Consider the following 19112-nt stretch of genomic DNA (forward strand, 5'->3'; position numbering starts at 1 on the left):
CTGCGGCCCCTGCACATTCCACCGTCCCTCGTGTCCCTGTCCCTCCCAGCCCTGCCTCAGCCCACTTCACTCTGCAGTAGGTGACCCCAGGTCTAGTACAGCCCACCCCTCCCACCCACAGCATTCCCAGTGGGAAAGCAAAGCCCCCTCCCTTGCAGCCACAGCCCTGGTGCTGCCAGGCTGAAGGTCACCGAGCCTGCCATGGGCAATGTGGGTCCTGCCTGCACCGAGCCTGCTGTGGGCAGCATGTGCTACACCCTCACTGCCCGCCTGTGCCCTGACAACAGAGGTAACTGGTTGCAAGGGCAGGCACCAAAGTGCCCAAGAATTTCTTCCCAACCCAGCCAAGCCAGCACCAATACCCTCATCCACCCCACAATCCTTTCCCAGCAAAGCCCACCAGCACAACTTGCTTTCTCCCTGGAGGGGGACAGGACGGGGAATTGGGATACTTGCCCACTCTATCCGGAGTGGCAGCACGTCTACAGGCATTGTGGGAACAGGGGGAGATACGTCCGGGAAAAGCGTGAAGCTGCCCCAGCACTGCTGAGGGGTCGTTTCTTGTGCCTGTGGCTACCTGCGTTTGCTCCATGCTCCATGCTCCATGCCACACGGAGCACACACAGCTGGGAGCTCTGGGGGAGGCAGAGCCACACAGGGGTTCATTGTGGGGTCCCTTGCCAATCCACTGGACACAACACGTGCCTTTGATCACCAAGAGGCCAACTACCTCCCTTGGAACGCCCCTCGAAGGAGGGAAACAGGCAATGGCTATACAGGCACTGGCACCGAGGGCACAGGAGTCAAGTGCTCAGGGGGGACCCCACAGACATGAGACACAAAGGGGGCAGCAGCCAAGCCCCCATCAGGGCACAGGGCAGGCCAGAGCCCCACGGGGGGCTGTGCTGGGGTGGGAGGTCTGCCACCCCCAGGGAAGAGGAGCGACACTGGCCCCGGGCGCAGCGCAGCACCGCTCACCCCAGTGCTGCAGGGGAGCGCCGCCCCCACAGGCACTGAGCACAGCTAATTGCAGGTTATTGCACTGCTCTGTCATTAAATACAGATCAGTTCTCTTCCGACACACACTCCGAGGAGTGCAAACTTGGATCTTCTCCTGCCTCCGCTCAGCGCCTCTCCTCACCTGCCAGCAGCCACGGGACAGCAGAGGGTGCAGCACGCACTGTGTCACAGTGGTGGCAGAGGGTGCAGTGTGGTTTGGGTTGAGAGGAACCTTAAAGCTCATCTCATTCCAACCCCCTGCCACGGGCAGGGACGCCTTCCACTATCCCAGGTTGTTCTAATCCCCATCCAACCTGGCCTGGAACACCGCCAGCGATGGGGCAGCCACAGATTCTCTGGGCACCCTGTGCCAGGGCCTCCCCACCCTCACTGAGAAAAATCCCTTCCCAATATCCCGTCTAACCCTGCCTTCTGGCAGTGGGAAGCCATTCTGCCTTTGTTCTGGCACTCCAGACTCTTGTCCCAAGTCCCTCTTCAGCTCTCCTGGAGCCCCTTTAGGCACTGGAAGGAGCTCTAAGGTCTTCCCAGAGCTTTCTCTTCTCCAGGCTGAAGACATTTCATCCCTCAGCTTTGGTTGAATCAAGATCCAGCTGCCCAGATCCTGGGCTTTATCTCCAGTTCAATCTGGAGCCCCACAGCTCTGCCATTCCCAGGGACCAGGCACTGACATTTCCCTGTTGCTGTTCCCAGTGAGGATTTATCAGAATTAGGAGTTAAACACAACCCAAAGAGCATTGTAATGGCTTCTCGAGAGAAAACAAGTTTCTAAAATTAAAAAAGCAAAATGAGAGAATTGAATATTTTTGCATTGATTTTCTTGCCATGCATATTTATAAAACTTAGTTTAATAATATTAAGAAAATACCGGAGAGTGCTGAGTGAGAGCTGTGGTCTGCATCCCCCTCCCATGGCAAGGCACGCATCAGACCTCAGCACCTGTGCCCTGCCAGGATCGGAGCTGCAGCATTGATTCCAGGAGCTCAGAGCAGGGAATCAATCACCTATCCGAAAACCAGGAAACCCACGGAAAGACTCCCAAAACCACAAGGAAATTATTGCCCATTGCCACAAGCAATAAACACAGTGCCCAGAGAGTCCAAGCAATTTTTTCTCCCTGCCACATCACCACACACTCTCATCTTAATTGGTAAATAATCACCAGATTGCATTGTCACTCCATCCCTTCTATGCCTCCCCAGGAAACTGTGGCTGCCCCATTCCTGGAAGTGTCTAAGGCCAGGCTGGACAGGGCTTGGAGCAACCTGGGATAGTGGAAGGTGTCCCTGCCCACAGCAGGGGGTTGGAATGAGATGAGCTTTAAGGTCACTTCCAACCCAAACCATTCTGGGACTCAGTGATTCACCCATTACAGCACAACTGGCCTCATCTTCCACCACCACCCACAGATATTCATTCCCTCCTGCCAGGATCTGGTGATTGCCACCCTGGTGTCAAGGCACTCCCAGTCTTTCAATGTAAGGGGTTCTCTGCTGCCCCTCTGGAGCACATCCAGGTGAAAAACCCACCGTGGAGGTGCAAGAATTGCAGATTAAAAAGGGAAAAGCATGGAGGAGTGCAGGGAGAGAGATGCGTTGTCAAGGCAACAGCAACTGCAGGTTTGGGAGAGGGAAGGAGAGGGGAACGGGGGTACCTGGGGCTCTGGTGATGGACACAGAGGCACAGGAAGCCAAGGGCAAGGACAGGGAGAGTAACACTACCCCCTGCCCCTCCCTCCACCAGGACAGCTCCCAGCCCTGCTCCCAGTGAGGGGGGATGATTCAGAGCCCCACAGCATCCCCAGAGCCCATCACCTGCATCCTGCTCGGTCCCACAGCCCAGCTCCCCAGAACCCAGTGCTCAGGGTCCAAGGGACAGAAGCTGCCACTCTCCATGGCCCAGCAACTGAGCAAATGCCACCAGTGGCTCAAAAGGGAGCCTCTCTGGCTGCTCAGTGCCACAGACCACCACGGTCCTACTTTCAGACCTTTCAGCAATTTGTTAGAGTCTGAGTCAAACCAACTCCCCACACTGTGGAGCAGAGTCTGGAGAGATCCCTATCCCACCCATCTCCGAACCCTCCCACTTACAGGAAAGGTTGAAACTTTGTTCATGCCTCAGACAGGCATGGAAGTCCCCAGCTCAGGGAGAGGACAGCAGGCACAGTCACCTGTGAGGTCCATGGTGGCCAGTGCAGCTACAGAGCTGCCAGTCTGACACAGATCCAGCCTTGGATCCAAGTTCACCAGGACAGCAGTGAGAGTGCAGGTGTGATCGGGACACAGGAAATCCTTTGCATTTGTGCACCTACAGACCTTGGTGTGCAAAGAGCTGTCACCATCCCCTCAGTCAGGAGCCAGGACAGGCAGAGGGGACAGGCAGGTGGTCAGTGCAGAGGCAGTCAGGGGCTCTGTGCTGCTGTGCTTACCTCCTGAGCCCCACGTCCTGAGCCCTACACCCAGAGCCCCACACCCTGTTTCCTCCTTCCCTCGGTTGTCAAAGGCCCCAAAGCAGTCCTGGTAGGGCAGCAGCTCTTGGCAGCATGGCAAGCCCTGCTCCCTGCTGAGCCCCTGCTCCCTGCTGAGCCCCTGCTCCCCACGCACCCATCCCAGCAGCAATCCCTGCCAGGCCCTGACAGCTCCCTAAAGCTGCTGCACTATTTTTACCCCACGGTTGCCATAGAGACATCAGAGCTGCTCCCTGTGATGATGCAGCTGCTTTTGGGTGATGCAGTCTCTTCCAGAAGCACTGCATCACCCATTGTATCATCCACTGCATCACACACTTCATCACCCATTGTATCACCCACTGTTATCACCTGCTGCATCATCACTCACTGCATCACCCGCTGCATCAGCCACTGCATCATCACCCACTGCATCACCCACTTCAGGTCCCCTTGGACACCCCCTCTGGTCCCAGAGATCTATGCCAACTCCCCGTGCCCTTGGCAATGCCACAAGATGTGGAGTCACACAGACGCCTCTCCATCCATCCCGGTGCCCCAGGCTGTGGTGAGCTGCTGCGTCCCCAGGCTGGCCAAGGTGCCACTGTGCTGGGCAATGTCTCCCCATGGCCAGCTCAACTGTCCGGCCAAAGCCAGGGACCAGAGGGGACAAGGACCAGCAGTATGAAGCAGTGAATGGCCACAGTAGGTGGCAGGGCTGACTTTAGCTGACTGATCTCTGGCACACCCATTTTTCCAGCAGGGGAAATCAGGGTCCCAATTAAAGCAGGTACAAACCTGACCCAGGATCCAGCTCTGCTTACATCTGAGGGGAAACAAGGTGCTGAGGGCATGGTTGGACCCTCTCCTCCGTGAAACCCCAGGAGGGGCATGGCTGGGGCCAAACTCTGGTGGGCTGGGACCCCCTGTGCTCAGGCTCAGCCCCACTGTGTCCCACAGGTCGGGGGACCTGGGCTGTGCCCTAGGTAGCAGCAGCATCAGCAGCAGAGCCAGTGGTTCCCCCCGGAATGCTGAACTCCCCCATGCCTGCGCTCAGCCCCCAGGAGTGTGGCTATAAACGGTGAAACGGTGGCCGTGCAGGGATGAGCTGGCAGGAATAACTCACACAGCCCTCGGCAAAGCACCCAAAATAGAACCTGCCAGCACCGGGTGCGTCCCAGGAGACAGGACTGGTTCAGCCCTTGGCAAGCCTGCACTGGCACCCTACCTGTGCCTGAGCTGGGAGTCCGAAGGTGCCAGGACATGATACTTTGGGACAAGACCCTTCCCCAGGAGACAGACCCAGCTCTTCTCAGCCAGGAGCTGCAGCTCCTCCAGGGCTGAAGAACATGGAGCCAACAGCTCCTCACCATCCTGTCCCTGCTCCCACAATCTCAGCCCCACAAGGCATCACTGCAGCCCCCACAAGTGCCCTGGGAACCACAACCGCACCCCACAGAGACCAGACAGCCCCATTTTACAGTCCCAGAAAGCAGCTCCCTCTTCTCCAGGCTGCGCCTGACTAACCATAACCTCAGCAGGTTCTAATAAAGGGATGACAGCTCCCTGGCTGCTCATCCAGGCAGGATAGTCCTGGGATGGCCCCACAAAGCATTCAGCATCTCTGATGTTCTCTTCAGTCACACAGTTCTGTCACCTCTGCCTCTCTCTGTCCTGCCTGGAGAAAGAAGCCCCCTGACTAGGTGAAGATTCTGGGTACCAGTATCACCCATGTGACAGGGGACTGGTATCACCAGCAGCACTTCCAGTGACTGCCCAGCCCTCCACACCCTGCCAGGGCTGTTCCATGTGGGCAGAACACTCTGTGGTGACACCCAGCCACCTCAAAGCCCCCTCATCCCAGTCTTGTCCCAAACCGATCATGTCTGGACCCCATCCTGCTGCCCCCAAGGCTGCACGGGCACTGCTGAGATCAAACCCATGGCTCAGAGCCCTGCACAGAGCTGCAGCTTCTCCAACAGTCATCCCTGCGGCCTCGTTGCCATGGCATCCTCAGGGATGGCACAGATACTGGTGAGGAAGACAAGGAGGATGAAGATAAGTGGACACATTGGCTCTGCAAAGCCAGGGCATGGTTGGGGCAGATTTGAGGATCTCTGGCAGCACGCAGGGGCCATTCCTGCTCCCCTCCACAGAGGTCCCAGCTCCCAGGACTGGCATAACCGAGCTGGCATCGCCATGCTCGTCCCTCCCATCTGGGGCATCTCCCACCCCATGGACACCTGGAAGCTGGTGAGTCCAGCCTGGTGGAGCAGGAAAGGGAACTCTCAGGTTTTAACATCTCCAAGGACAGGTCGTTCCTGCTTTCCAGCCAGGACCAGCCAGCCTGGGCTCCAGCACAGGGGTGACAACTCACAGGAGCAGCAAGGGGGCAGAGGAGGAAGGGGCATTTGTAGGTGGGGGTCTCGGTTCCCCAACCGTTTCTTCCAACATTCTCCTAATTGCAATCACCAGGGACCCAGGACCTTCCCTCTTTCCCCACAAACACCTCCTCCCTCCGTGTTGCCATCCCTGACCCATCTTGGGGTGCCCTGGGAGCAGAGCAGACCCCCCTCCACTGGGGGGATGCAGTGGCTTCTTCTGGTGCTGGAGTAGCACCCCCATTGCTGGGTAGCCTGGGGTCCTCCTGCCACCACAGCTTGTCCGTTCTAAATTTGCAGATTTCAGTTTATTTTTAAGATGTTTATTTTGTTAAGGTGTTTATATTCTTTTGCTTTCAGGAATTAAGCCGTTTATTTTAGACAACTGGTGTGCTCATGCATTAGAAAATGGACAGATAAACACATTTTTGGGGGGTTATGGCCAGTTTACGCAGGTACTGCAGAGTGTCTGTGTTACCAAGTCAGGAGGAACCTGCCATAAGGTTTGCCAAATGCTCCCTAATGGAATAAGACTGACTTAATTTTTCTGCTGGCTCTGATTCTCATTGTCATCATCATCTCTGAATGAAGAGCACTGCAATATTAGATTATATTTTATTAACCACAAGAGAAATTTCCCCAAATGTTAATGTGATACAGAGGGTGTGATGACAAACATCCTCACAGTCGTGATGGTCTGCAGAAGTACAGAACCATGGGTGTTAGGGTGGTGGTCCGGGCCATCTGTGACCATTTCCCTCTTCCTCTAATTTCCCTCTTTCTGCTGGGACTGCTCCAAAAGAGACACCGAGGAAAGTGGAGGAAGCTGCTGGGAAGCAGGTTCTTGGCCAGATGCGAGATCTGGGGACAAAGGAGGGCCAGAGAGGCAGCACACTGCTGCTTGTCCAGGTACATCGCCCTGGCACTGAGGGCAGCTCTGTCCGGGGAGCAGGCACGGGGACCTCAGCTTCTCCTGCGCCGCACAGAGCACTCCTGTGCCCCAGGTGTGCCCTCAGGTTCTCCCAGATGTGCGCTGAAACCACGGAGTCATTGACATCAGAGGGGGCTTAGGGGGGCCGTAATTCCCCCTGTTCCCGGTGGGGACAGCTGTGGGCTCAGACTAGTTTGGGGTCTGGAGAGCCCCAAGAGCAGGGACACTCGCACCCCATCCCCCCACACAGACACCCCCGCACGGGGGGGCGCAGGCACCCTGCCCTCGCCCCCCCCCGGGCGCGCGCGGGGCCCCGCACGCGGACCCGCTCCCCCGCGCCCGGCGGCAGGGACACAGACCCCTCCACCCCCCCAGCACACGGACATCCCCGCCCCGCGCTCCCCGCACCCACCCGCGGGCGGACGCGCCGCCCCCCCGCGCCCTCCTCCTCGCGCAGCGCCGGGCAGCGGCACCGGGCACTGGCACCGACAGCCGGGCACCGGCACCCGGCACCGGCACCCGGCACCAGGAACCGGCACCGGCATCAGCCCCGGCACAGCGCACGGGGCAGCGGCACCAACACCGGACGGCGGCACCGGACACCGACACGGGCACCGGACAGCAGGTAGCGGGCCGGGGGCAGCGGCCGCCCCCCACCATCATCACCGCAGCCGGGGGCGGCGGCGGGAGCGGAAGCGGGATGGCCGCGGCTTGGAGGGGCGCGGGGGACACCAGTCCCGGCGGGAGTGGGGGAGAACCGACGCCCGGGTCTCCCCCCGGGTCCGAGGGGTCTCCACGGGAACGGGCCGTGGGGAGCTCACGGGCAGGGAGTGGTACCGTCAGCGGCTTTGGGAGGGGCTGGAAGCAATGTGAGCACTGACCGCAGGTCCAGGGACCGCAGGATCCCCATGGAGGGCACGGAGGGGTGGGGAAGGGCCGGGAGGCTTGTGCCCTCTCCAGGGGCGCTCTGGGGGCACTGGCTGCTCAGGGCTCCAGGAACACTCTGAGGAGTGAGACAGGGAGTCGGGGGCAGCAGGAGCGGGTGGCAGTGGGAGCAGGGAGTGGGGGTCAGCAGGGCAGTAGAGGCAGGGGGCAGTGGAAACACAATAGACAGCATGACTGTGGCTGTTTCTCCTTCCCTCCAGCAGTGAGGAAGCAGAGATCCCGGCTCCAGCCCAAAAAGCCATCGGGGAAGTTCACACAGTCTCTAGTGGGCTTTGTGTTGTGGCCCCCCAGACACAGCAGGCCGGTGGAGACCATCAGAACCTCTCTGATCTCCCGGGGAAACCAAGGCATCCAGGCAGCTGTCTGCGCAAGGTGGGTGGACATGGCCAGAGGGACAGTGGGAAGTGGGGCAGTGCCCAGAGCATGGCATCCCAGGAAGGCAGGGACAAAGGAGTGGGGCTCACCTCTTCTCCATCGTTCCCCCCACAGCCACCAGCCACCACTGCCATCACCCAGCAGGAGCAGCAGCCATGGATGAAGTGACGGAGCTGGAGCTGGGGGGCAACTCGCTCCTGAAGGCCGTGTGGCTCGGCCGGCTCCGGTTGACCCGGCTGCTGCTGGAAGGGGGGGCTTACATCAACGAGAGCAATGAGAAGGGGGAGACTGCCCTGATGGTGGCCTGCATCACCACGCACGTCGACCAGCAGAGCATCCACAAGGCCAAGATGGTGAAGTACTTGCTGGACAACAGAGCTGATCCCAACATCCAGGACAAGTCTGGGAAAACCGCCCTCATGCATGCCTGTATCCGTGGGGCTGGGGGAGATGTGGTGTCCCTGCTGCTGGAGAGTGGGGCAGACCCCAGCCTGGAAGACCACTCGGGAGCCTCAGCACTGGTCCACGCCATCAACGCTGAAGACAAGGCTGTGCTGCAGCACCTCCTGAATGCCTGCAGAGCCAAAGGGAAGGAGGTGATCATCATCACCATGGACACATCAGCCTCTGGCACCAAGACTGCCAAGCAGTACCTGAACGTTGCCCCTGCGCTGGAGTTCAAGGAGAGGCCTCCCCCAGAGGAGGGTGCAGCCCCCTCCAGTACTCACCTGAAAAATCCCATCTCAGCACCTTCCCCTGCTGAGAAGGAGAGCAGCATTCTCACCCCACACCCTTCAAACACTGGGGACACTGAGCCACCCTCCCCGGGCCAGAGAGCTGCCCGGAGAGCCCACCTGCCCCGACTGAAGCGACTGCGGTCAGAGCCATGGGGTCTGGTGGCACCCTCGGTGCTGGCGGCCTCTGCGCACCGCGATGACATGCGGGTCTGCACTGACAACGAGGTCATCACGGGCATCAGTGACCTCTCGCTCTCCAAAAAGCCCTCCCTCACCCGGAGCAGCAGCAGCAAGGGAAGGGACCCCTCTCTCTTCCCCCCAGTGGATGAGCAGGCACTGGGGCCACTGGCTTGGAAAGCCACCCACGAGAAGAGCCCAAGCACCCACCCATGCCTGCCCCGGAGCATCACGGTCCCAGAGGAGCCAGAGAGCACCAGCTCGGCCACCAGCTCACCTGCAGGGATGGAAACTCCACACTGGTGGAGGACAGGCACTGAACACAACGGAGATTCCCAGGTCACCGAGGTGGGGAAGGGGCCATCAGAGAGGAGGAAGCTGAGCGGGTCCCACCTGGCCTTGCTGGATGGTTCCTGTGAGTCTCCCTCCGGCAGCGCCAGCACATCGCCCAGCACTGGCCGGCGCCGGCCACCCAGCTTGCTGGAGAGGCGAGGATCCGGGACCCTGCTGCTGGACCACATCTCCCACACAAGACCAGGATATCTGCCCCCCCTGAACGTGAACCCCAACCCCCCGATTCCTGACATTGGCTCCAGCAAAGCCCTCTCCCCGCTGGCTGCTGGGCTGAAGCCCCTGGTGCCACTCACGCCCAGCTCACCCAGGCGGGGTGATCTGAGAGCCCACAGGAAGCTTCTCCGCAGACATTCCATGCAGGCAGAGCAGATGCGGCACCTCTCCGATTTCGAGGAGGTCGTGGCACAGTAGCCATGTCACCATTTGTTCACAGGGAGGTGGCCAAAGCCGTGCTGTCCCTGCAGAAACGGGACGGTTCCCACACAGAGTGGGCACTGGCTCCGGGGACACACTGGTGGCCAGGGGGTTCAGCCCTGAGCCCAGGGGCTGAATCGGGAGCGACCACCTGGGAGATCGATCCCACACCATCCTAGATCGCAAAGCTCCGTGCCAAGGATCCCACCTGCAGTTCACTTATTCCTCACTAGTTGCAATCCGCTTTTCTTCCATCATGCTCGTTCTCTCACCGAATCCCCTCCCGGACCCTCGGTGGTGATCTCTGGGGCTGAGGCGTTCATGAAGTGCCTTCCAGGAAGGGAAGGGGCTCAGTACTGCGGGGGCTAGAGGAGCGGGAACACCCCTCCAGCCACGGACCGTGTCGGTGCTCTCCTGGAGCGGGAGAGGGAGACAATCCTTCACCTCCGAGACTCCCGAACGCTCCGGATCTCCGGCGGCTGAGCTCACCCGGCACCGCTGCAGCCTCGTCGGTTGTGGGCCAGGATGGGCTTCTCTTGTCTCTGAAGCGTCCGAACTTCAGGGGGTTCATTCCCCACCACGCCGAGGAGCTCTGAATTCAAGAAGCGCTGAATCCCCGAGCAGGACGGTCCCAGCCTGGCTGGATGGGAAGCCTTTGCCAGCGGCGGGGAACCCGGGATGCCAAGTCACGGAGGGTGACACGGGCTGACCCCAGGGGTTCATCCCACCGGGAAAGTCGCAAGCCCCGCGCCACAGCCAAGACCCCGCTCTACCTACCCGCGCAGGGAGCCCTCCCAACGCCACGCCTCACCCCGCGCGCCGTGTGCCGTGGACCGGCCGTGTGCCGTGGACCGGCCGTGTGCCGTGGATGCCGACAGATTCCGTGACTCCATGAATGCGTTTATTTACAAGGCTGCGTGTGTGTAAGGGTGCAGGGGCAGGTGTTGGGGTGACGCCGTGGCCCTGCGGAGACTTTTGCACTAATTTTGCACTTCATTAATAAAGCGCTCAGCTTTGGACGGAGGCTGATCTCGCGTGGACCCGACACCAGCCGCCCGGCCCGGGGCGTCCCCGGGGTTCCCGGAGTGCTCGGCCCGGAGATGCCGGGGGTTCCCAGGGTGCCGGGGGGGCCCGGAACGCTCCCCGCGGGTGCCCGCCCCGGGGCCGGAGGTGCCGCCCACGCCCCGCCCCGCCCCGCTCGCAGCGGAAGCGCCACGTCAGGGGGGCGGTGCGGGGCCGGTGCCGGTGCCGGTGCGGGGCCGGGTGCCGGTGCCGGTGGCGCCGCCGGCTCGGTGCGGGTGGCGATGCCGGGCGCGGTGCGTGTCGCGGTGCGGACGCTGTGCCTGGCCGCGCTGCTGGCCGCGCTGGGGGCCGGCGGGACGGAGCTGACGCTGGAGCTGCCCGACAGCGCCCAGCGCTGCTTCCACCAGGAGCTGGAGAGCGGCATCAAGTTCACCCTCGACTATCAGGTACTACCCTGCCTGTACCTGCCTGTACCTTCCGGCAGCCCTGCATGCTCCCTGCCTGCACCTCCTGTCCATACCCCTGCCAGCGCCCCCTCCACCCGCACCCCTGCCTAGGCCCTGCCAGCACCCCATTTGTGTCCCATCTCTGTGCCTCTGCCCATGTGTGTGCCTATTTCCTCTGCCCATGGCCCTGCCCACGCTCCTATCCCTGTGCCGTGCAGAGCCCCAGGCAGGGCTGCAATTCCCTCCTCCCATGCGCACCCCAATTCCCTCCACACTGCACTAGGAGTTGTTCCCAACCCCAGCCCCATGCCTGGCAGCGTCCACCTGAGAGCCAGGTCTGGGATGTGCCCACAACAGCCATAGGAGCCCCTAACCTGAGTCATGAGGGCTGTCCCTGTCTCCAGGCATCCCACTTGAGCTGTGGGCACTCCACCTGAGTTGCTGGCACCGTGGTGCACAGCTTCCTGAGCGCTCCCCTGGCCTGGGCCCCATCCCATGGGCATGGTGCCCGCTGGCCTCTCACACAGCTGTGGGGCTGGGCAGGGTCAGGGGCCCCTTGCCACGTTGCTTGGCATGTGCCACCATCTGAGACACATCTCCCTGCACAGGTGATCAGCGGAGGACACTATGATGTGGACTGCTACGTGGAGGACCCCAACAGCAAGACCATCTACCAGGAGACCAAGAAGCAGTACGACAGTTTCTCGCACCACACTGAGGTCAAGGGTGTTTACACCTTCTGCTTCAGCAACGAGTTCTCCACCTTCTCCCACAAAATTGTCTACTTCGACTTCCAGGTGGGCGATGAGCCGCCCATCCTGCCCGACATGAACAACCGCGTCACCGCCCTGACACAGGTGGGTCCCAAGAGGAAAGCAGGGAGGGAAGAAGGGAGGAAGGGTCCTGCCGCAGCCCTCCCTTGCAGGATGGCAGTTGGGGACATTTCCCCCTCCTCCTCGGCTGAATGCAGAAGTGCCAACCGCCAGCCAACAGCCCCACCACACACCACATCCTCTGTCTGGGATGCGGGGGTTGTGCTGGGTCTGGGCTCCCCCATCTGCAGCAGCCAATGTCCGTCACACATGAGGAAATTGCATCAGCCATTCCATCCCTCAGTGTGAGCCTCTGGGCTGGGCATCCACGTGCCCTGGCGGCCCTCTGGCTCTGTCCCCATGGGAAACCACCCTGGATGGGTTCTGGCAGGGAGCCTACAACACAGACACTGCTGTCCTGCTCTTGGGTGCCCTGGCACAGTCCTGGGCTCCCTCAGCTGTGCCAGGTCAGAAGCAACAGGGCACTCTTGTCCTTGTCCCCCAGATGGAATCCGCCTGTGTCACCATCCATGAGATGCTGAACGCGGTGATTGACTCCCAGACCCACTACCGGCTGCGGGAGGCGCAGGACCGGAGCAGAGCTGAGGAGCTCAATGGCCGTGTCTCATACTGGTCAGTGGGGGAAACCCTCATCCTCTTCGTGGTCAGCATCGGGCAGGTGATGCTGCTTAAGAGCTTCTTCACTGAGAAGAGACCCAGCAGCGGCGGAGCTGGCACCTAGAGCTGGTGTGTCTGTGCCCAAGTGGAGCAGGGAATGGGACGGCTGCGGCCCTGGGGTCGCGCTTTGCCTCTGATCTGTGCCATGGGCAGGCGGGGGGTGGGAACAGGGGTGACATGACACTGCCGAGCTGGGTGGACACGGTCACCCAAGTACAGGTGTCCCCCAGCATCACCTCCCACTTGCCATCGCCCAGCCTACCACCCTGTCCCCTTGCCTGGCCACCCAGTCCCCGTTCTCTGGCTCCACCAGGAAGCGGGTGGGACCAGCACCAGCATCAACACTGGGGCACCCTCAGAGCCCAACGTGACTGTGATGACCACACGCTGCCCCTTGAAGCCCTGTGCAGCCGCCAAGGGGATGGGGCAGCACTGGCCCACCTGGCACCCACCCAGTGCCGTCAGCCTGAGGAGAGCTGCCCGTGGGCTGGGGGTCTCTGTCTGCACCCCAGGTGTCCTGTGGCAGGCAGGGTGCTCCCAGCAGCAGGGCCACAGCAACAGCAGCATCCAAGAAGGGAAGGTTTTTTGCTGGGTGGTGCTCTGGCTCTACCAGCTCCTCTCCTCGCAGCATTTTTCAGGCTGGCAAGTGGTGTGCCCATTCCAGGTGGTATTTTCATACTCACACGAGTCCATGCCTGAGACTCAGCCCCCCCACACATTCCCCCCACCCTGCGGACACGTGCCAAGGAAGCCCCATCCCTGCCCTGGAAGCATGGAGGACCCACACACACCTGGGACTGCAGCCCCTCATTCCCTGGAGCCCCACAAAATGGAGACACTCACAAGACCCTGGAGTGACCAGTGTGCTGGCCCTCCAGCCCTCAAGCAGACGTGAGATCATTTTTCAGAGCTGAATCAACTCCACCAGACTTTTCCTTTGCCACTTTCAAATAAATCCCTGCAAGCATGGCTGGCACTGCAGTTATTGGGCACAGCTTCTGCCTGCCCTCCTGCCTTGGCCCCCTGTCTGCACCAGCTGAGCTGGCTCTTGGCACAGGACCAGATGCTGGAGCCAGAGAGACCCCTCAGCAGGAGCAGCACCGCTGTCTGTGCCCCAGTGTGAGGCCACACTGTCAGTGGATTGCGATGGGCTTCCCACTGGGCAGTGGGGACTGAGGAGCCAAGGGAGCCCAGCGTCCATCGGCAGCAGAGTGGGGACCCCGGGCAGAGCCCAGCTCTGTAGTTCCTTCCCTGAGGCTGAAGGGATGCCAGGGCTGTTCTTCGGGGCTGTCCGTCACTCTGGCAATGCTCCTGGTGCTCGGCGGAGTGAGGGGCCTGGGCACCCACAGCCCTCTCCCACCTCTCCAGGCCCCAGCAGCTGTGCCAGCTCCGCCGTCAGCACTGGCCTTGGGGCAGCTGCCGCAGGCAGGAGAACTGGCCCTGTGTGCCTTCCAACAGCCTTGGGCAGGAGCCAGGAGCTCCTGTTTGGAGCAGAGCCAACATCAGCAGCACCCTGGGACTGCCACCAGCCTGGCGTTGGCTGGCAGGGGCTAGCCCTGTGCCCACTGGGATGCAGAGCCCTGTGGGGATGAACAGGGAGGGAAGCACCCAGCCTTGGCCAGGCTGTGGATGGCCTTGAATCTGCTCCTACCTGGGGACTCTTGAGCCACCCATGGTGGGGACAGGGGCAGCTGAGACGCCAAAGGGTCAGGGTGCTGGCTCTAGGGACACCAGCTCAGCTCCCCGCTGGGGGACACAGGAGGGACAAGAGGTGGCCATAGGACACTTTATTGCTGTTCAGGGCACAGAGAAGGGAGAGGGGACGGGGGCACCGCCACCAGCCCCAAGCCCGCAGAGTCACTTCAGGGTGCGGGGAGGGATCAGCAGTGACTCCATCCCTGCTGGACCTGCGCTGACCCAGTCATCCTGCTGCCAGACCCCTCTGCCCTGAGCACCCCAGCAGTCGTGCTGGTCTCACAGGGAGCTGCTGTGACAGGAGGCGTCCCTGGCAGCCCCTCGGGACCTCTGCACCCCCTGGGCTCCCCGCTTGGGTGGCAGGGAGGAGGCTGAGCAGTGGAAGGAGCCAGTGGCTGGGGAGGGGGGCTGGGCCAGGGGGCCGTGCCTGCATGGGCAACCCCAGCCCCCCCGGAGGGGGATGGTGAAGAGCCCGTAGGTGATGGGGTCCAGGCACGCATTGAAGAGGCCAAAGATGAAGAGAATGTGGGTGAGGGCCGGCGAGACCCTCTTCTCCATGGCGCGGGGACAGAACCAGTGCCAGAGCCCCAGCAGGTAGTAGGGGGTCCAGCAAAGGATGAAGGAGGAGACGATGACCAGGCTCATCCGCAGCATCCGCAGCCGGGCTCGTGGGATGTTGTTCCTGGAGCACCGCAGTGACGTGTCCTGTGAGGAGACTGGAGGGGCACAGCCCGTGAGGGGAAAGGGGGGCTGGGACAGGGACCCCATGCCCTGGGGGAAAGCTGGGGGGTCCCTATAGGAGCTCCAGACAGGACTTCCCCCGGGCATGGGGCTGTGTCCCATGGTGCCTGGCACTCACAGAGGCTGGAGCCCATCCGGCGGGAGATCTCCAGCAGGATGCGGGTGTAGCAGCAGACCATGATGAGCAATGGTAGCAGGAAGAGGCAGGCAAAGCCTACCATGTTGTAGAGGGTCTCGTGCCAGGGCCGAGGGAAGCTGCCGCGTGTGGTGCACTGGGTGAAGTTGTGCGGGGGGCGCAGGGTGATGGTGTGGAACAGGAACAGCTGGAGACGAGAGAGGTGGGATGGGGTGATGGGGATTTGTGCCTCCTGAGGCAGGGAGGGCATTGGAGGCCAAAGCAGGGACCCCCCAGACCCATAGGGACAGACCCAGCCTGTGGGGTAGGACCTGTTATCACCCCTGCACTGGCTCTGCTCCCCACTGACAGGGGCCTGCGGGGCACCCCAGGCACTGGGCAGAACTGGATGAAGGGGGATCACTGCCACAGCCACTCTATCACCACCACTCCATGCCCATCCCACAGGGCTCTCCAGCCCCTCTCTGTCCCCACCCAGCAGGTCACACAGTGGCACCAGCCCTGGCGGTGAGCCCGGACAGTGTCACCAGACACTGGGCTAGGTGGGGGTCTGTCACGGGCAGGGGCCGGAGGGGCTCCCGGGGTCGGTACCTGTGGCACTGCCAGCCCCGCGCTGAGGATCCAGGCCACGTGCAGCATGGCGCGGTTGCGGGCGCGGGCGCGGGCGATGGCTAGCGGGTGCAGGATGGCGGCCTGCCGGTCCAGGCTGATGACCACGGTGACGAAGGCAGAGGCGTACATGGCCAGCAGCCGCAGGTACATGAGCAGGCGGCAGGCCAGGTCGCCCGCCCACCACTGCAGCGTGATGTTCCAGACGGCGTCCAGCGGCATCACCACCACGGTGACCAGCAGGTCCGCTGCAGCCAGGTGCCGCAGCAGCAGGCGGATGTGGGGGCGCCGGCCGCTGCCCCGGCCCCCCACTGCCCGCAGCACTGCCAAGTTGCAGCCAGCTGAGAGGGCAAAGAGGGCGAAGGTGACGGCCACGCGTACCTGGGCGGCGGGGGAGAAGGTGGGCAGCTGCAGGGGCTCCTCGCCGTTCTCATTGGGGGGGCTCCAGGCGCAGCCCCACTCGGGGGGGGTGACGCTGGGGGGCTCCCCACTGGTGTTTCCCACTGCAGGGCCTGGGTCTGGATGGCCCCTACCTGCCACAACAGGCAAAGGGGCAGTGGCAACCCTCAGGTGGGAGCTCTGGGTGTGGCAGGCCACACTCAGCATTGTGGGTCCTTTCCCCTAGAGCCCCCTGCCCAGGGCCACAGTGCCGGCATCACATTTCTGAGCTCACTTCCCTGCATTCCATCTTTGCCTGCTTGCTGCATCCTGCTGCTACCCCAGACCCCCCAGAGCCCCTCCATGCCTGCAGAGCTATGGGGGTCCCCGGTGCCAAGCAGGACAGAGGAAGACATTGGCAGCTGACCCCAAAACGCCACCCACCTCAGGCCATTACTGCCGTGCCCCTCTCCATGCCCAGAGTATCCCTCATGATCTTGCCTGCGACGGTGACTCCCCCAGCCCAACAATGACACCCCATTCCCCCCACCTCACCTGCATCCAGGGTGTCCTGCCCAGCTTTCCCCAGCCGGGCCATGGTAGGGCCGATGCTCACACAGTGCCAGGGCTCTATGCTGAGGGCTTCTGCATCTGCTCTGGGGCACGAGGGGGAGTGTAGCAGGGAGCAGGGCAGGTACCGGGGCAGGTACTGCAGAGAGGCAGCACCTGCAGCTGCTGCTGCAGATGCTGTGGCGTGGGCGCCCTTGGCAGCTCTGAATGGTCCTTGACGTAGCCAGCAGCTTGGAACAGCACGGTCCTTCCCCTGCCACCCACAGCACATGGACGCACACGTAAGTGTGCGTGGTGCTCACACACAGGAATGGACATGGGACGTGCCCCACGTCTGTGGGAGGGAGTCCCCCAGCCCAGGGGGTGCTGCCAATGCTCCCCAGGTCTGGCACTGCTGCTGCCAGGACCAGGTATCAGGGCACACTGGGGCTCCTCTCATTGAGGTGCACCATTTGGGGGCCCCAGAGATCCACAGGTCCTTCCTCCCAGCCCTGCGACTGCCAGCGGCTCTCCCAGACCGTTGTCATCCCCGTGGCAGTGTCCCCATGGCTGGAGCACATGCCCGGGTCCCTTCAGCCCTGGCTGGAGAGCAGGGGCTGCAGCCTAGGAGAGGGCAGGGCAGTGGGCTGCTTTACACCTCAAAGGCTTGTGTCCCCTTCTGTCACCCCCCTCCTCCACCCCAGCAGAGGGAATTAACCTCATTAGAGAGTCCTTTCACACTCCATGGGGTTCATTAACCCCCCACCCTTCACCCCAGACCCCAGAGCTGGAGAGATACTCCCCTGACACATTAGCACATGGCTGCCAGGTCCCAACACCCTCCTGCTAATGGGGACCCCAGACTTCAGGGAGCCACCAAGGGGGCTGGGGACATAGGGTCCCCATCACAGCCACTCACACTCTGCTCCTTGCAGCCTGTGGGCTCAGCCCCGTCCCCATACTGAGCTGGACCCCAAATCTAGCCATTTCACTCTGCACTGGGGAGCTCCCACAGGCCCAGAACTGCCAAGTGGGAAGGCTGGATCTGGAGGGTGCTGGGGATCCTCACCCCTTCCTGGCTGGAGATCAGGCCCCAGGGCAAGGGGACTGTCTCTCTTGATACATCCCCAAGTTGCTCTCCCAGATGGTGCCTGGCTGCCCCACAGCCCCCAGCCCTGGAGCCCAGCAAGGAGACCTTGGGCACATAGGACCCCATACACACCAGGCCCTAGGCATGCCAAAGCCCATCCCGTGCCCAGGTCCTGGGAACAGCCACACAGACACACAGAGAGGGCACAAGGGTTTATTCACATGCAGCCGCCGCCACCCGGCGCATCCAGCACGGCTCCAGGTTCCGACAGATGGGGCAGCTTGTTCCTGCAGCCATCCCAAGGGCTGCACGTGTCCCCAGGCTGCAGGGGTCCGGACAGGCATCGTGGGGCAGTGGGTGCTCCAGGCCCGGGGACTCATCTGGGTCAGTGCCGGGGCTGTGGTGGGAACAGAGCTTCCAGAAGTGAAAGCAGGTCCGCAGAGAGATCCTGGGGAGCCAACAGGGAGAGGGGTGAGCAGCCAGACAGAGGTCCAGATGGGGGTGGGGACATGGAAGTGACAGCCTACACCCTGGAAGGGCTCCTGGGCAGGGAGAAGCAGGACAACGGACTCCATTCTGTCCCCACTAGTGGGATCCCTCCTTCCCGTGGGAGGGAAGCACCAGGAAGGATGGGGCAGGCTAGGGTACCCACCTCACCCCCTGCATGGAGCAGGGCTCACCTCTCCATTCCCTAACCCCGACAAGATTGTTGTTAACCCCAAAACCAGTTCCTGCACTGCCCCACACCAAGAGGACACTGAGGCCGCCCCAAGAGGGGTTGATCCCTGCCCCATGCCAGCCCCATGCTGAGAGTCAGCCCAGTCCCCACCAGCACGTACCTGGGTGACTGTCCCTGTGCCCACGAACTCTGACAGCACCAGCCCCATGTCCAGGACATCACCAGGGAGATCCGGGGGGGCCCCAGCCCCTGCACAGTGGGGAGGGGTCAGCCAGGGGGACGCAGAGGAGGTGACAGCCTTGTTCATCTCTGAGGAGGTCCCCACTGCAGGGATGTAGGGGGGTGGCTGCCAGGTCTCCGTCTCGATGTTGGAAACCTCAAGCACCTCTGGAAGGGTCCCGGTTGCAGGAATGTAGGGGGAAGACCCCCAGGTCTCCATCCTGATGTTCGGACCCCCAAGTACATCTGGGGGGATCCCTGCAGCAGGGGTGTAGGGGGG

The 19112-nt window shown here is 61.9% G+C and overlaps 4 protein-coding genes across 4 annotated transcripts; 2 read left to right on the top strand and 2 right to left on the bottom strand.

Moving 5' to 3' along the window:
- The first annotated feature begins 8250 nt into the window (after positions 1 to 8250).
- On the top strand, positions 8251 to 10796 carry ANKRD34C (ankyrin repeat domain 34C). Its single transcript, XM_042039402.1, has one exon. The coding sequence runs from the start codon at positions 8251 to 8253 to the stop codon at positions 9772 to 9774; it is 1524 nt and encodes a 507-aa protein (XP_041895336.1). The 3' UTR covers positions 9775 to 10796.
- Positions 10797 to 11003: 207 nt separating this feature from the next.
- On the top strand, positions 11004 to 13705 carry TMED3 (transmembrane p24 trafficking protein 3). Its single transcript, XM_042039404.1, has 3 exons — positions 11004 to 11246; positions 11855 to 12103; positions 12564 to 13705. Exons 1-3 carry the CDS (start codon positions 11082 to 11084, stop codon positions 12798 to 12800), a joined length of 651 nt encoding a protein of 216 aa, XP_041895338.1. The 5' UTR covers positions 11004 to 11081; the 3' UTR covers positions 12801 to 13705.
- An 803-nt stretch (positions 13706 to 14508) lies between these two features.
- On the bottom strand, positions 14509 to 17074 carry LOC121669864 (gonadotropin-releasing hormone II receptor-like). Its single transcript, XM_042039403.1, has 4 exons — positions 16851 to 17074; positions 15900 to 16450; positions 15291 to 15495; positions 14509 to 15147 (listed from the first exon to the last, which is right to left on the bottom strand). Exons 1-4 carry the CDS (start codon positions 16891 to 16893, stop codon positions 14711 to 14713), a joined length of 1236 nt encoding a protein of 411 aa, XP_041895337.1. The 5' UTR covers positions 16894 to 17074; the 3' UTR covers positions 14509 to 14710.
- Positions 17075 to 18131: 1057 nt separating this feature from the next.
- Positions 18132 to 19106, bottom strand: MESP2 (mesoderm posterior bHLH transcription factor 2). The gene is made up of 2 exons (XM_042039405.1): positions 18774 to 19106; positions 18132 to 18382 (listed from the first exon to the last, which is right to left on the bottom strand). The coding sequence occupies exons 1-2, from the start codon at positions 19050 to 19052 to the stop codon at positions 18320 to 18322; spliced, it is 342 nt and encodes a 113-aa protein (XP_041895339.1). The 5' UTR covers positions 19053 to 19106; the 3' UTR covers positions 18132 to 18319.
- Between the last annotated feature and the right edge of the window lie 6 nt (positions 19107 to 19112).

The sequence above is a fragment of the Corvus kubaryi genome, unplaced genomic scaffold, assembly GCF_017639235.1.
Source record: "Corvus kubaryi isolate FWS band 111438036 unplaced genomic scaffold, C.kubaryi_AGA036_p1.0 37394, whole genome shotgun sequence".
Lineage (NCBI taxonomy): Eukaryota > Metazoa > Chordata > Aves > Passeriformes > Corvidae > Corvus > Corvus kubaryi.